The 14,442-nt window shown below is 47.8% G+C and overlaps 1 protein-coding gene across 1 annotated transcript; it reads right to left on the reverse strand.

Moving 5' to 3' along the window:
- Positions 1-12,457: 12,457 nt before the first annotated feature.
- On the reverse strand, positions 12,458-12,841 carry LOC124663446 (neural Wiskott-Aldrich syndrome protein-like). Its single transcript, XM_047201146.1, has one exon. The coding sequence runs from the start codon at positions 12,839-12,841 to the stop codon at positions 12,458-12,460; it is 384 nt and encodes a 127-aa protein (XP_047057102.1).
- Positions 12,842-14,442: the final 1,601 nt, after the last annotated feature.

The raw sequence follows: 14,442 nt of genomic DNA on the forward strand, positions 1-14,442 counted from the left end.
TTCCTGTTCTGCAGTGTTATAACCCAAATAAAGGAGATCATTGGTAAATCTCCATAAATCAATGTAAAACATGGTATTATCATCATATATGTTGCAAATATGTGGGAATTCAATATGATAAAAGACAAAATTCATGTATGCACTTTACATGCATCAACATCCCCAAGCTTAAGTTATGCTCGTCCCGAGCATGAAGGTGAAAAAACTAACATAAACTTTAAAGTTTATAATATATAGCTTATCAATAATCATGCAAAGTGTCACAAGGTTTAGTCAATAAAGAATGAAAATAAGTAATATGAACTCATCAAGTGATAACTCTTACATTCTACATAGCATGCATAAAAGTAAATAGCATCGTAAGAAACTGTTGCCTGCCAAAACCCACCGGCGAGCACCGACGAGCAACACGGAGAGCCGGGAGGCTCCCAGGATTGCTGGAGGGCCCTGGTCCCTCGGGCGACGGCCCGCAATGCTCCGGCACACGTCCTGGCTAATGCAAGGGCGTGCCACCTGACCTATACCTGGTCAGGAAGGTGATGGATTGCTTCGATTAGTTTCCTGCATGGCAGACATGTAAACATTAAATACGAGCCCGATCGGCTCTCAGGTTACCCTGTGAATCGGCTCAAAGAGCCGATTACCTCATGGTTCACGTTGGATTTACGATAACATGGGGGTCCTGCTTAATCAAAACCAAGATAAATCAATCTACGACAGTCTAGGGTTTTCACCGCATAACCGGAACATCCTACACGTAGTTGAGCCTGGCAGATACGAAAGATAATGGAAAACTAGTCCTAAAGAGGCCTAAAAACCAACACGAAGTCGATTCCGGAACAATCCCTCTAGGATCAGCAAACCATACCTTTACGCACTACTGGATCATTCAACCCGTTTGCAAGGCCTAACCATGCAGATATCAAACCAATCCTTGGAGAACAAGGAACAACTATAACAGATCAGATCTACTAAATAGAGATTAAGCAAGATGCTGCCCTTACACCCACGATAGGTGCAAAGGCAGCTAGATATTGAGGGGCGGCATAGCTAAGCAAGCATATCATGAAAGTATCGACGTCAGCCCCAAAACATCTACGATAAGGGTGTTGCTCGCCATCAAAAATGCTTCAGTACGAGCAACACCAACAACGAATAAACTGATACTGCCTAGATCGCCAGGCAGCATGTTGCTTACCCGGAAGAAACCCTCGAAACAAGGGGTGGCGATGCGCCTAGATTGGTTTGTTGTGAACGTGATCGTCTTCCTTTCTCAATAACCCTAGGTACATATCTATAGTCCGTAGACTTTCTATCTTTGGAATAAACCTAGCTGTGTACGACTAAACTCTATCTCTTAATTCTAAACATAAAACGTAATCTACCATAAAATACAGATACACTGGCAATCTAGCCCAAACTCTCGCACAAGGCCGTTTTAGAGACACTTTATATGCATGTCCTCTAAGCCCATCTCAATCACGGCCCATCTCCTGCTCTGGCTAAATTCTGGTGATAACACATGCCCCCTGGTTTTGGCAATAATAATTCCAAAACCACTCTATTTTTTTTTCTTCGTCGGGTCACGCGTTGCAGAGCAGAACCGCTTCAGTGTCTTTCCATCATGATGCCCTGTCTTCTCAACTTCTGCACGATTGACAATTCTGGCACCGCGTCTTCGAAAACTGCCCAAGCATTGAATCATCTCCCACCATATCCCCTTTATTTAATCTCACCCGAGCACTTCGCCTCTTCATCCTCCTGTTCCGCATTAGCCATCGACAAAAAACCCTCCTATGCACCATGGACTCCTCCTCCTCCTCTGCCTCCTCGGGTCTCTCCTTCCAGTCCTCCTCCTCCAGCGAGCCGGAGCCGGAGTTCGACCTGATGGCGGCGTACGAGGCCCTCGCCCCAGAGCATTGGGACGAGAGGGATTGGGACTTCTCCGTCTGGTCAGAGGATGACGCCTCCTTGACCGACGGGGAGGACAACCTCCAGTTCCTTGTGGATGGGAGGTTGGAGGAGGAGAGCGACGACGACCTCTTCTCCTGGGACGGCTTCTCCTCTTCCGACGAGGAGGAGGAAGCGGAGGATGACTCCTCCTCCGACGAGTACCCGCTGGCGAAGCGCTTCCGCGCCGGGTCGGAGGATGACGACGACAACGATGACGACGAGGAGGAATACAGAGCGCCTGCCGCCGGCTACGGCAGCAGCGACGAGGACTTCGCCGGCAGCAGCGCCGACGAAAGCTACGACGGCGACGACGAGGGCAGCGACGGCCCCTAGATTAGGGACTACTAGAATAGGACTAGTAGTAGTAGTGCATTAGGCAGCAAATCCTCCTTTTGTGAGCAATCGGCTCTTCTTGTAAAAATCCACTTTTAATGAATGAAGAAGGATTCCATGTTTGATTTTCCCGATTATCAAAATAGATCAATGCTCAAAGAGCCGATGGCAACGCATCGGTCTTTACCAAAAACGCCAGCAAGGCCAGCCCCCAAATTCAAACGGTGACCTGATGCCTGCTTGTGACAGTTGTGCCTCTAGAGTCGATGGCTACGCATCGGCTTTTTAGTTCTAAAGTCGATGTCAGTGCATCGGCTGTGCTTTGCATATTCTTAAAAAAAATATTTTACTGGCCGATTTCATGCATCGGCCCCCATATTTCACTGTCCGTCATCCCACATACTCGGGAAATATTTCTTGAGATGCTGACCATTGACAGCCACTGGGAATTTTACCCTGCTCAGCTCCTCGAGCATGTATGCGTTACCCTTTAAAACTTGGTCGACCCTGTACGGCCCATGCCAATTTACCATACACTTTATCCTTAGTCCCCAATGGAAATACAGCTTCCCATACCAGATCACCAACGTGGAACTCCTTTGGTCTCACCTTCTTATTATATGCGCGAGCTACCTTGGCTTTGTTCTCTTTAATTTTCTCAAGCGACCAAAGTCTAAGTTCCGTTAGATCCTCAATGCTATCACTCATCAGGGCTGCATATTCTTCAGTTGTTAAGTCATTCTGAAACGTAACACGCCTCGACCCAGCCGTGATTTCCCAGGGAAACACGGCTTCTTGTCCATAGACCAGATGGTATGGCGAGGTTTTTATCGCTCCATGACATGCCATACGATAAGCCCACAAAGCCTCTGACAAAACCTCGTGCCAACGTCTAGGGTGCTCGTCGACTTTCCTCTTAATTAACTTGATAAGGCTCTGGTTGGACGCTTCAGCTTGCCCATTTGCTTGAGCATAGTATGGGGACGATCGGATCAACTTAATTCCCATGTCCTCGCAGAACTCTCTAAACTCGCGAGAAACGAAAACCGAACCTCCATCGGTCGTGATAGTCTGGGGAATCCCAAATCTGTGAATGACATGTTCTTTCACAAAATTGATAACATCGGCCGATGCTACTGACTTCATGGGGACGGCCTCCACCCATTTAGTAAAATAATCTGTGATGGCCAAAATCCACACATGGCCTTTGCTCGATGGAGGATTGATTTTGCCGATCATATCCATACCCCAACCTCGAAATGGCCAAGGCTTGATGATGGGGTTCATTGCTGATGCAGGTGCCATCCGAATTTTCCCAAACTTCGACATGCTTGACACCCTTTATAGTAATTAAAACAGTCCTCAAGCATGGTGGGCCAATAAAACCCCGATCGCCTGATCAACCATTTCATCTTATGAGCCGATTGATGAGTTCCACAGGCGCCTTCGTGTACCTCGTGTAAGAGCCGATTCGACTCGGCTGGTCCCAGAAATCTGAGAAGTAACCCTTCCAAGGTCCTGTAGAACATGTCATCTCCAATAAGGACATACTTCATGGCCTTGTACCTTATCCGTTTAGGTGCCCCCGAGCCGAATCTTTCAAGTAATTGAAGATATCGGCTCTCCAGTCATCCGGTTCCATGAACTGTACCTGGACATCGGCTCCACCTGCTACGTCCTTGTACCCTGACGCCATCTGTGCGAGATCGTTCGCCTCGGTATTCTGCAACCTCGGGATCCAGTTGAAGTTTATGTACCTAAATTGTGCCATCAGCTCACGGCATTGCATCCATAATGGGAAAAGCGACTCGCTCTCACATTTGTATTGTTCCGTGAGCTGGGAAATCACCAACTTTGAGTCTCCAAAAAGTTCCACCGCTTCGCTCCGGCTTCAATGAGCAACTCCATTCCCTTGCGTATTGCTTCATACTCGGCGACATTGTTGGTGCAAGGGGTAGATAGCCCGATGGAGAAGGAATAGGTTGCCCCCGGGCGACACGAGTAGAATGCCGATGCCGCAACCATCATCACAAGCCGATCCATCGAAAAACATGGCCCATGCACGTACGGACAGTGCTTGCTATATCAGTGTTGATTCGTTCAGCAATAAGATCGGCCAACGCCTGTCCCTTGACTGCTTTCGCAGGTTGATACCGGAGATCAAATTCCGATAATGCAAACATCCACTTACCGAGTCGGCCTTTCAACATAGGAGTCGACAGCATGTGTTTGACGACATCTGATTTGCATATGATGACAATTTCCGCGGTCAGCAAGATGTGACGAAGCTTGGTGCGGGTAAAAAATAGGCGAGAGGCACAACTTCTCGATCTCGTGGTACCTAGTCTCCGCATCCAACATCCTTCTGCTGAGGTAGAAAGCGACTCTTTCCGGACCATCATAGACTTGCACCACCACCGAGGCGATGGAAGTGTCGGCCATCGACAGGTAATAAAATGGTCTGTCTTGCTGGGGCGGAACCAACACGGGTGGCTTCGTTAGATATTCTTTAATCTCGTCAAACGCTCGTTGTTGCTCTGCCCGCCAGCGAACCTCCTCATCAGGTTTAATTTTTACCAATCCCATGAACGGCTCGATTCTTCCTGACAGGTTAGAGATGAACCTTCTGACGAAGTTGATTTTGCCGATGAGACACTGGAGTTCCTTCTTCGTGGTAGGTGGCTTCATTGTTCGTACTGCCTCCTGACTTTTCAGGCCGATTTCAATTCCGCGTTCATGAACCAAGAAGCCCAAGAATTGACCGGCCGTCACACCAAAAGCACACTTCTTTGGATTCATTCTTAGTCCGAATTTTCTAGTTCGGTCCAGGATGCGTCGCAAATCCTCCAAGTGTCCTTCCACTGAGACGGACTTGACCACCACGTCATCAATGTAAATCTCCACCAACTTGCCGATCAGATCATGAAAGATGTAATTCATGGCTCGTTGGTACGTTGCGCCGGCATTTTTCAGTCCAAATGTCATGACTACATACTCAAACAAGCCCACCGAACCCGGTACTCGAATGCAGTCTTGTGTATATCTTCTGGAGCCATAAAAATTTGGTTGTAACCGGCATTGCCATCCATGAAGCTTAAAACCTTATGACCAGCAGCTACATTGATCAATGTCTCTGCTACCGGCATTGGGTACTCATCCTTTGGAGTGGCTCTGTTGAGATCCCGAAAATCTATGGCGACGCGCCATCGGCCGTCCTTTTTCTCTACAGGTACGATACTAGAAATCCACTCAGCATACCTGCATGGCCTGATGAACCCGGCCCTCAACATTTTCTCAATCTCTTTCTTGACTTCTTCTAAAATTTCGGCCTTCATCTGTCGTGCTCGCTGCTGGAACGGCCGAAATCCTTTCTTAAGAGGGAGCCGATGCTCAATGATGCTCCAGTCTAACCCGGGCATCTCTGTGTAATCCCAGGCAAAACAATCTGGGTATTCTTTTAACAAAGCTATCATCAGGCTCCTGAGATGCGGATCTAACTTTTTGCTGATAAATGTTGGTCGTGGCTTATCCCCAGGACCAATGTCAATCTCTTCTAGCTCATCAGCCGAAGTAAACCCATACCCTAGCTTTCCGTCGCCTGCTAGATCGATGCTGAACACAGGCAGAACGCATGGCGAGGATAATTTTGGCCGATTGCTGGAATCGGCCTCCTTTTTGATTGTATTGCTCAATGAAGGTTTACAACTGATTTGTGCTCCACTACGGGGGGGAGTCTCCCTACTACGACGACGTGACATGCTTAAAGTGAGATCCTTACTTTTTATTTTTTGGGGCCGATCGCAGGGATCGGCCTTGCCACGTTCGTCGATTGATGTTGCTCTTGCTACTCTGTCAGGCCGGTGGATAAGACCAGCCTCACCCCGTTTTTTGTAGCTTCGATACGCTCACAGCCGTCCAAACTGATTCCAGAGAGCGGCCCTTGGTCTTCCGCGTCCCATATGTTTATGCCAGCTATTGAGATCTCGATCGAGTCATCTGCATGCACGACCTCCACTTCATCTTCATCCCATTGTATCAGGCATTGGTGCATTGTGGATGGAATGCAGTAGTTGGCGTGAATCCAATCCCTCCCTAGCAGGACAGCGTACGTGCTCTTGCTGTCCACGATGAAGAATGACGTAGGGATGGTTTTTCGGCCTACGGTTAGATCCACGTTCAAAACGCCTTGCGTCTCTGATGCTTGGCCGTTGAAGTCGCTTAGTGTGACGTTGGTTTTGATCAGATCTGAGTTAGAGCGTCCCAAACGCCGTAGCATGGAGTATGGCATTATATTGACTGCCGCTCCCGTGTCAACCAACATCTTGCCGACAGGCTGCCCATTGATATAACCTTTTAGGTACAGGGCCTTCAAATGTTTGTAGCTCTTCTCCCGTGGCTTTTCAAAGATAACTGGCCGTGGGCCGCAGTCAAACTGCGCTATCGGCACTTCCTCAGTTCTTGGAGCACAAAACTCCGAGGGAAGTATGAACACCATATTTGTGCCAGCCGATGTACTCGCATAGGATTTTACTTGCTTGGGGCGCCATTCTTTCTTCTGTGGACGACTCTCCTCGTCCAAAGTTTGCTGAATTTTCACGGCCAGATCGGGTCGCGCTTTTCTCAACGTGTGCAGGTATTGCGCCTCGGCTTGCTCCAAGCTACGTAGCCGCTGAACCCTACGCTTTTGGGAGTGACTGAGTCCATCAGGGCACCACCTTGGCCGGTGGTATCTATCCTCTTCTTCATCTTCCGACTCCTCAAAATCTTCCTCTTGAGATGACTCAGCTCGTCTGTTCTGAGGTGGGAGAGGCCCTAGACGCCTGAACACTGAAACCTCACCTGCGTCCTTCTTCTGCTGTCTACACTCCGGGCAGTTGTCGATCGTGGGCAATCGGCTCATTCCTGAATCCCAGCAATGCTTAAAGAAAGGACAGTCCCAGTGTCTATCCATGTCTTCCTGCTCCCTTGACTACCCCTTAGCGCGGTGCTCATATCCTTCGTCGTCTCTATCATACCGACGATATCTTCCATTGTCTACGTCAGACCGACGATATCTTTCGTCATCTCTGTCGTGCCGCCGACGTCGGTCGTACTGACGCTCATACTTGTTAAGGAGATGCGCGGAGAGCGGACGTTGGTACCGCACGTTTCTCACCTGTTCCTCGGTGAGGTATCGTCTGTCATCATGTCGGGGCCGGTCGCGTGGACCGGCCTCCTCCTTTTCCTTGCCACGGGAGTGACTGCTTTCTTCTTTATCCTTGCCATGGTGGTATACAGACCCTGCCATGTTAACATCGAACGAGAAATCTAGCCGACGCCTCGCGGAGTGATTGAGTTCCACCATGTTGACGCCAGGAAACGGATGTGTGTCCACTTTCATGGCAAACTGCCCAAAGATCAATCGGCCTTGTTCTATCACCGTTTGGATCTGCCGACGCAACTCTTTGCAGTCATTGGTGATATGGGTGAACGAGTGATGCCACTTGCAGTATGGTCTCCCGTTCATCTCTTGCGCCGTAGGGATTTTATGGCCTTCAGGTAACTTTAGCTGTTTTTCCTTAAGCAATAAATCGAATATCTGCTCAGCTTTGCTTACATCGAAGTCAAACCCTTTTGCAGGCCCTTGTTGTTTCACCCATTTGCAGGACACGGGAGCTGCCCCCCAAGCCCATTCAGCCACAACTACTTCCAGGTCTTCTGCAGAATCCTCAGCTTCTTCTGTCTCGACCAGGCCTACCGGACGCTTAAACTTGTCTTGGTACAATTCAGGGTGGCGCTGCTCATACAATGTTAATTTCTGGACCATGTGCGTCAGTGAACTGTACTCTACTTGGAAAGCCAGATCCTTGATCGGCGTAGCGAGGCCCAATGCTGCCAGATCGACTGCTTCTTTCTCAGTTAAACGAACCGAATAACATCGGTTCCTGACGACTCTGAAACGTTGAATGTATTCCGACACCGTTTCTCCCCGCTTCTGCCGCACCTGCGTTAGATCGGCAATGCCAGCCTCGGTAGCTTCTGAGTGATATTGAACATGAAATTGTTCTTCCAGTTGCTTCAACGTCCGGACTGAGTTTGGTGGCAGCGAGGTGTACCACCCAAAGGCTGATCCCGTGAGAGATTGTGCAAAGAACCTTACACGTAACGGGTCTGATGTTGAAATCATGCCCAACTGTGCTAAATATCGGCTCACGTGCTCAATTGAGCTAGACCCTTTTGATCCATTGAATTTTGAGAATTCAGGGAGCCGATACTTGGGTGGCAGCGGGATCAAATCATACTCGTCGGGGTACGGCTTGGAATAGCCGATTGTTTACCTCTTCGGCAGGATGCCGAACTGGTCTCTCAAGATGGTACTGATTTGTTCCATGGTATGAGCTGCAGGGACCGAGCTTTCATGACTCGTTCCGGTGGCATATTTAGCTAGCCATGCCTGTTTCTCGGTGTCTACTCCAGAAATCCCTGCTGGTGCAATCTGGTTCGTGCGCGCCAAGGTATTGCAGTCCGGCACGTATGTGCACACGTATCCATGTGGGATCTCTTTAGGCGGCTCATACAGGAATTGGCAATCGCCGGGATCGCCTCCAACCTTGTAGACGACGTACGCCAGTGAACCCTGTAGCTCCGGAGCCGCAAGCGCGAATGGCGGCGGTGGTCTGGTCTGGAACGGTATTTCTCCCTGGTGAGTCCCTAGGGTAGGTCCTGACGGAGAGTACTGATGCTTCATGATTTCCTGAACCACGCGAACCGCAACGCGCTCGAAAGCGTTCACCAAGCTCTCAGAGTGACGGTGTAGAGAATGAGCCACCATGTAATTAACTTCCTGGCGCAGAGCTCTGGTGCATTCCTCTGAAGGGGTAGACAAGTCTACTTCATCAAGAACGCCTTCGGGTGAGAACCCTTTCCACCTAATGCCATGTGAACGGATCTTCGCGAAAGAGCCGATGAGATCGGCTTCTAAGACGGCTTTAATCTCATCATATTTCTTCTTGTGCTCCTCAGGCAGATCTGCGTACGTGACTGGTTCGTCCGCCATCTCAGCTGCAGATTTTGACATGGTTGCTGTAGAATGTCCCACCGGGCGTGCCAGAATGTGTTTCCTGCCAAAACCCACCGGCGAGCACCAACGAGCAACACGGAGAGCCGGGAGGCTCCCAGGACTGCTGGAGGGCCCTGGTCCCTCGGGCGACGGCCCGCAATGCTCCGGCACACGTCCTGGCTAATGCAAGGGCGTGCCACCTGACCTATACCCGGTCGGGAAGGTGATGGATTGCTTCGATTAGTTTCCTGCATGGCAGACACGTAAACATTAAATACGAGCCCGATCGGCTCTCAGGTTACCCTGTGAATCGGCTCAAAGAGCCGATTACCCCATGGTTCACGTTGGATTTACGATAACATGGGGGTCCTGCTTAATCAAAACCAAGATAAATCAATCTACGACAGTCTAGGGTTTTCACCGCATAACCGGAACATCCTACATGTAGTTGAGCCTGGCAGATACGAAAGATAATGGAAAACTAGTCCTAAAGAGGCCTAAAAACCAACACGAAGTCGATTCCCGGAACAATCCCTCTAGGATCAGCAAACCATACCTTTACGCACTACTGGATCATTCAACCCGTTTGCAAGGCCTAACCATGCGGATATCAAACCAATCCTTGGAGAACAAGGAAAAACTATAACAGATCAGATCTACTAAATAGAGATTAAGCAAGATGCTGCCCTTACACTCACGATAGGTGCAAAGGAAGCTAGATATTGAGGGGCGGCATAGCTAAGCAAGCATATCATGAAAGTATCGACGTCAGCCCCAAAACATCTACGATACGGGTGTTGCTCGCCATCAAAAAGGCTTCAGTACGAGCAACACCAACAACGAATAAACTGATACTGCCTAGATCGCCAGATGCGATCTAGGCAGCATGTTGCTTACCCGGAAGAAACCCTCGAAACAAGGGGTGGCGATGCGCCTAGATTGGTTTGTTGTGAACGTGATCGTCCTCCTTTCTCAATAACTCTAGGTACATATTTATAGTCCGTAGACTTTCTATCTTTGGAATAAACCTAGCTGTGTACGACTAAACTCTATCTCTTAATTCTAAACATAAAACGTAATCTACCATAAAATACAGATACACGGGCAATCTAGCCCAAACTCTCGCACAAGGCCGTTTCAGAGACACTTTATATGCATGTCCTCTAAGCCCATCTCAATCACGGCCCATCTCCTGCTCTGGCTAAATTCTGGTGATAACAGAAACATGAATGATAAGTATTATGAATCATAAAGCATGCTTAGAAGAATCCTATAGAATTGTTGGAAGACTCTTTGTCCTCTCTTTTCAGGAATATTTCTTTTGACTATTGAACACAAGAAAGTAAGCAAGAAATGTATGTGCTAAACCTCCAAAAAACTAAAAAGTAGAGAACATAGAAATGTATTTTTCAGTAGGATGGCAATAAGTTTTGCATACGAACTCAAAATATATGAAAATCTATCTACGGTAGTTTCGCCAATTTTTAGATTCTCAAACTGCTAAAGGAAAATATGAAAAATTCAGATTTTAGGTTTTGCAAAAAATTTATTATTTATTTATTCAAGATTATTATTACTTCATTAATTTTTTTATTAAAATATTATTTGGAATTCGAACAATAAAGAAGTGTGACATCGTGACCAAGAGGTTAATAGGATTGATATGATACTAATATCAATAACGTGTGCGCAAAGTATTTGGAAGCGGGATAGGCATAACTCAGAAGTTAAGCGTGCTTGTGCTAGAGTAGTTTGAGGACGGGTGACCGATCGAGAAGTTTGACCACCAGTAAGTAATTTGACTAGATATTAAGTGTAGTTAGAGAATAAACTAGTCAAATAACTCAAATACTAGAAACTGAAAAAAATAGAATGAAAAAAATTAGAAAAATAGAATAAAAAACTTGTGGAGGCCTTTAGTCCCGAATCCCGATTGGTGTTACAAACCGGGACTAAAGGTCCTCCATCCCAGCACGCGTCCGCAGCTCACGTGGAGGGTCTTTAGTCCTGGTCCGGAGGACAAGCAGGACTAAAAAGGGGGGCTTTAATCCCGATTCTGTAGCCTCGGTTGGAAAACTGAGGCTAAAGACCCTTACCACCGGGACTAAAGACCCATTTCTACTAGTGCGCCCTCATCACCGTCACCAGAGACCTGCCAGCCACCTGCCCTTGTGGATAGTGGAGGTTTGGTTGCTTTTGCCACTATCTCATATGTGCCCATTGGGCATGTGTTGTCTTCGAGTGGTGAGGTTTATGAGGCAGGTATGTTGGTATCTAACTCTGAGTTTCTCTTTGCGAAAGAGGTTTGTGACTTACTCATCAGTTTGGAGGTAGCTAGCTCGACATATGGCAAGAAGAGGTTTTGCATCTTGGAGGGGAAGGCTTGAGAGGGTATACTTAGGAAGGTGAAGAAGTTTATCGGGAGAAAAAAGAAAGAAGACTGGCGCAAGGAAAGCTTTAGCTGCTTGATAGTGGGACCTGTTTCGGATTGTCGTGTCCGTTAGTGTGGTGGTTTTCTTTGCAGCATTCGCAGATTGAGAGAGTTTGTTGGTTTGTTTAGTCGGTCGAAAGCTTGCTTGCTTTTAGAGCTGTTCTTTTGTGGTTTTGTTGTAAGATTTTCGCCGGATTTTCCCATGAATAATTGGGCATTTTTTTATACTTTTTAAGTAAGAGATTGGCCAAGGAAGAATAGAGGAAGCAGGAATATGCAGTAGTACTAATCATTGACAGTCGTATAGCTATCCACTCTACCGAACCGAGCTGTCACAATGCAGATCTTGAAATCCGCCAGTTGAGCCACGCATCTCTGTCAATCGAGCAGGAAGAAATACGTTTGTCAATGAAAAAAAGTCAAAGAGATCGCTCATAAATAACACCTGCAATGACCTTCTAGTTCCACTGATCTGAAACTAATATGTTACTCGGTATACAGGTGAAAGGTTTGTAGAAAGAAACAAAAATCGAAAAAACATGGGTGCATTGCACTATAAACCATACGGCCCGGAGAAAGAACTATTAATAAGAACTGAACGCATACACAGGGAACACATGGAACGCCGCTGGCATGCCCTTGCGCGTCCTTGGGTCGCGGCGTATCGGAGGCGACGGCCGTGCGATTGCCGTATAGGTAGATTACCAGAGGACCCGCAGGGTGGCCAGCGCGGCGAGCGCGCATACCGTGAAGGGGACGGCGGCGAAGCTGGTCCCGTGCATCGGCGGCGCGCTGGAGGGCATGAAGCCGGGGTCCTGCGGGTACATGCGGCCCGGCGGCGAGCCCCCGATCGAGATGTAGCCACCTGGTGGCGGCGGGCAGCCGGTCACACCGGGGTAGGACGCCGGGGGTGGCGGGCTGTAGTAGTAGTACGGCGGCGGCGGAGGCAGCGCAGGCACCGTGCCCGTCCCGCACTCGGCGCACTTGACGTCTCCGTCAGCCGCAACGGCCGTGGCCGCCGCGACGGCCAGGACCGCCAGCACGAGGGCCGGGGCCATTGCCATTCGCACTGCCGGCCAGCGCATCCTATCCACGATGAGTGTTGGGGCGCTGGCTAACTACCAGAAGGAGCCTACGAGAGAGAGAGGTGTCTACCAGCTTGGTAAGAAAGCTCTGCTGGCCCTCGTCCTCTCGGCCAACCTTCTTATGCTGCTGTCACAGTCCCCAGAGTGGTTATCGAAGAATATTAGTTGGGGTTGGCTCCAATGGAAGCAGGTAGTATGCGCCGCTATGCGGTAGGATTACATTGATTGTACAGGTGCATCAAGGTAGAATCAGTAGCTGATAAAACCCTCTGCTAGGCTAGCTCGATGGCGACGACCCACCACCATGTGGCGGCCCCTAAATCCGTGGGTCCGCTGGGCAGGTCGGCCACATGAGCGTGCATTATGGAGCTGCGAGCTCGATCGGCGGCCACGGACGGGCGACGATCCCTTCGCTGGAGCCACCGACGAACGCGGTCGTTGAAACAAGTGCATGTGCGCCTGCGAGCCCAAGTTTGGACTGCCCTGCCGTTCGTGATGGCACCATGGAAAAAAATAGCGCGCTATTCCAACGCTAATAGCACGCTATAGCATATCTGGAGAGCCGACGCTACGCTATTTCGGTGCTATAGCGTGCTATTCGCGTTAATAGCACGTTATAACATGCTAATAGCGTATTTTTAGACCCACGCTATTTTGTTATAGCGCGCTATTTTTTTCCTTGGATGGCACGACGAAGCGTCAAGCAACGAGCTACTACTAGCTCCGTCGCCGGAGTGTGTAGAACGTGGACTCATCATTGGAGTAAGACTACGGGGACCTGGGCTAAAAGTTTGCTTTGCCTGTGTGCCAAGTTTGATAAAGTGGGAAGATGAAGAAGCTTCCGATCCGGTGAATGTTGTCCTTGTGTGGACTAGATGCCATGTGACTGCGTGCCACCCAGGATCCTCTGCATTTTGCATGCTGCTATGGAAGCTGCTGTTTCACGTCTCAAGCTTGCCACATACGCAGGTATACTTTTTGTGCATGTAAATTTCAGAAATGTATATTTATTTTTAAATTTACAATCTAAGAAAATAGTTTCAGTGAAATTATATATTAAAAAATATTTTAGCAAATTTATCTATTTTAAAAATGAGTTCATATAGTATATACGAAATGTTCATGTATTAAATACAATGCTCATGCTTTTATAAATTAATAATGTTCGCACACGTAACAAAATAATGTTTATCAGATTTTAGATAAATGTTCATATATTGAAAAAAACAGAGTTCATATTCATCCAATTACATGTTCATATGCTTTTAAAAATATCAATGTATTAAAAATAAATAAATAGTGAAATATTTAGAGGGAAATTAAATAAAAAATCTGTTTCAAAACTGGAAATTATAAGAGGGGGAATAAAGAAAATTAAATAGCAAAAATAAGAACAAGAAATCAAAGTGTACCAAAATTGCTGAGCCATCGCCAAACTTGTGCACTGCATCCATAACTGACACAATGTACATACGCAACGGGTGTCAACTACGAAGAATTACTCCATTGGTATGTGGTTTATATGACACATGGTCACAATTTAACCTAGTGATACCAATTTCATGTCACACAAAGCATATTTTTAATTTCCACTGAGTTAT

Source organism: Lolium rigidum, chromosome 6, assembly GCF_022539505.1.
Source record: "Lolium rigidum isolate FL_2022 chromosome 6, APGP_CSIRO_Lrig_0.1, whole genome shotgun sequence".
Taxonomy (NCBI): domain Eukaryota; kingdom Viridiplantae; phylum Streptophyta; class Magnoliopsida; order Poales; family Poaceae; genus Lolium; species Lolium rigidum.

Excerpts from the sequence above, each read along its gene's own strand:
- LOC124663446 (XM_047201146.1), bottom strand. The coding sequence starts at position 12,841 with ATGCGCTGGCCGGCAGTGCGAATGGCAATGGCCCCGGCCCTCGTGCTG.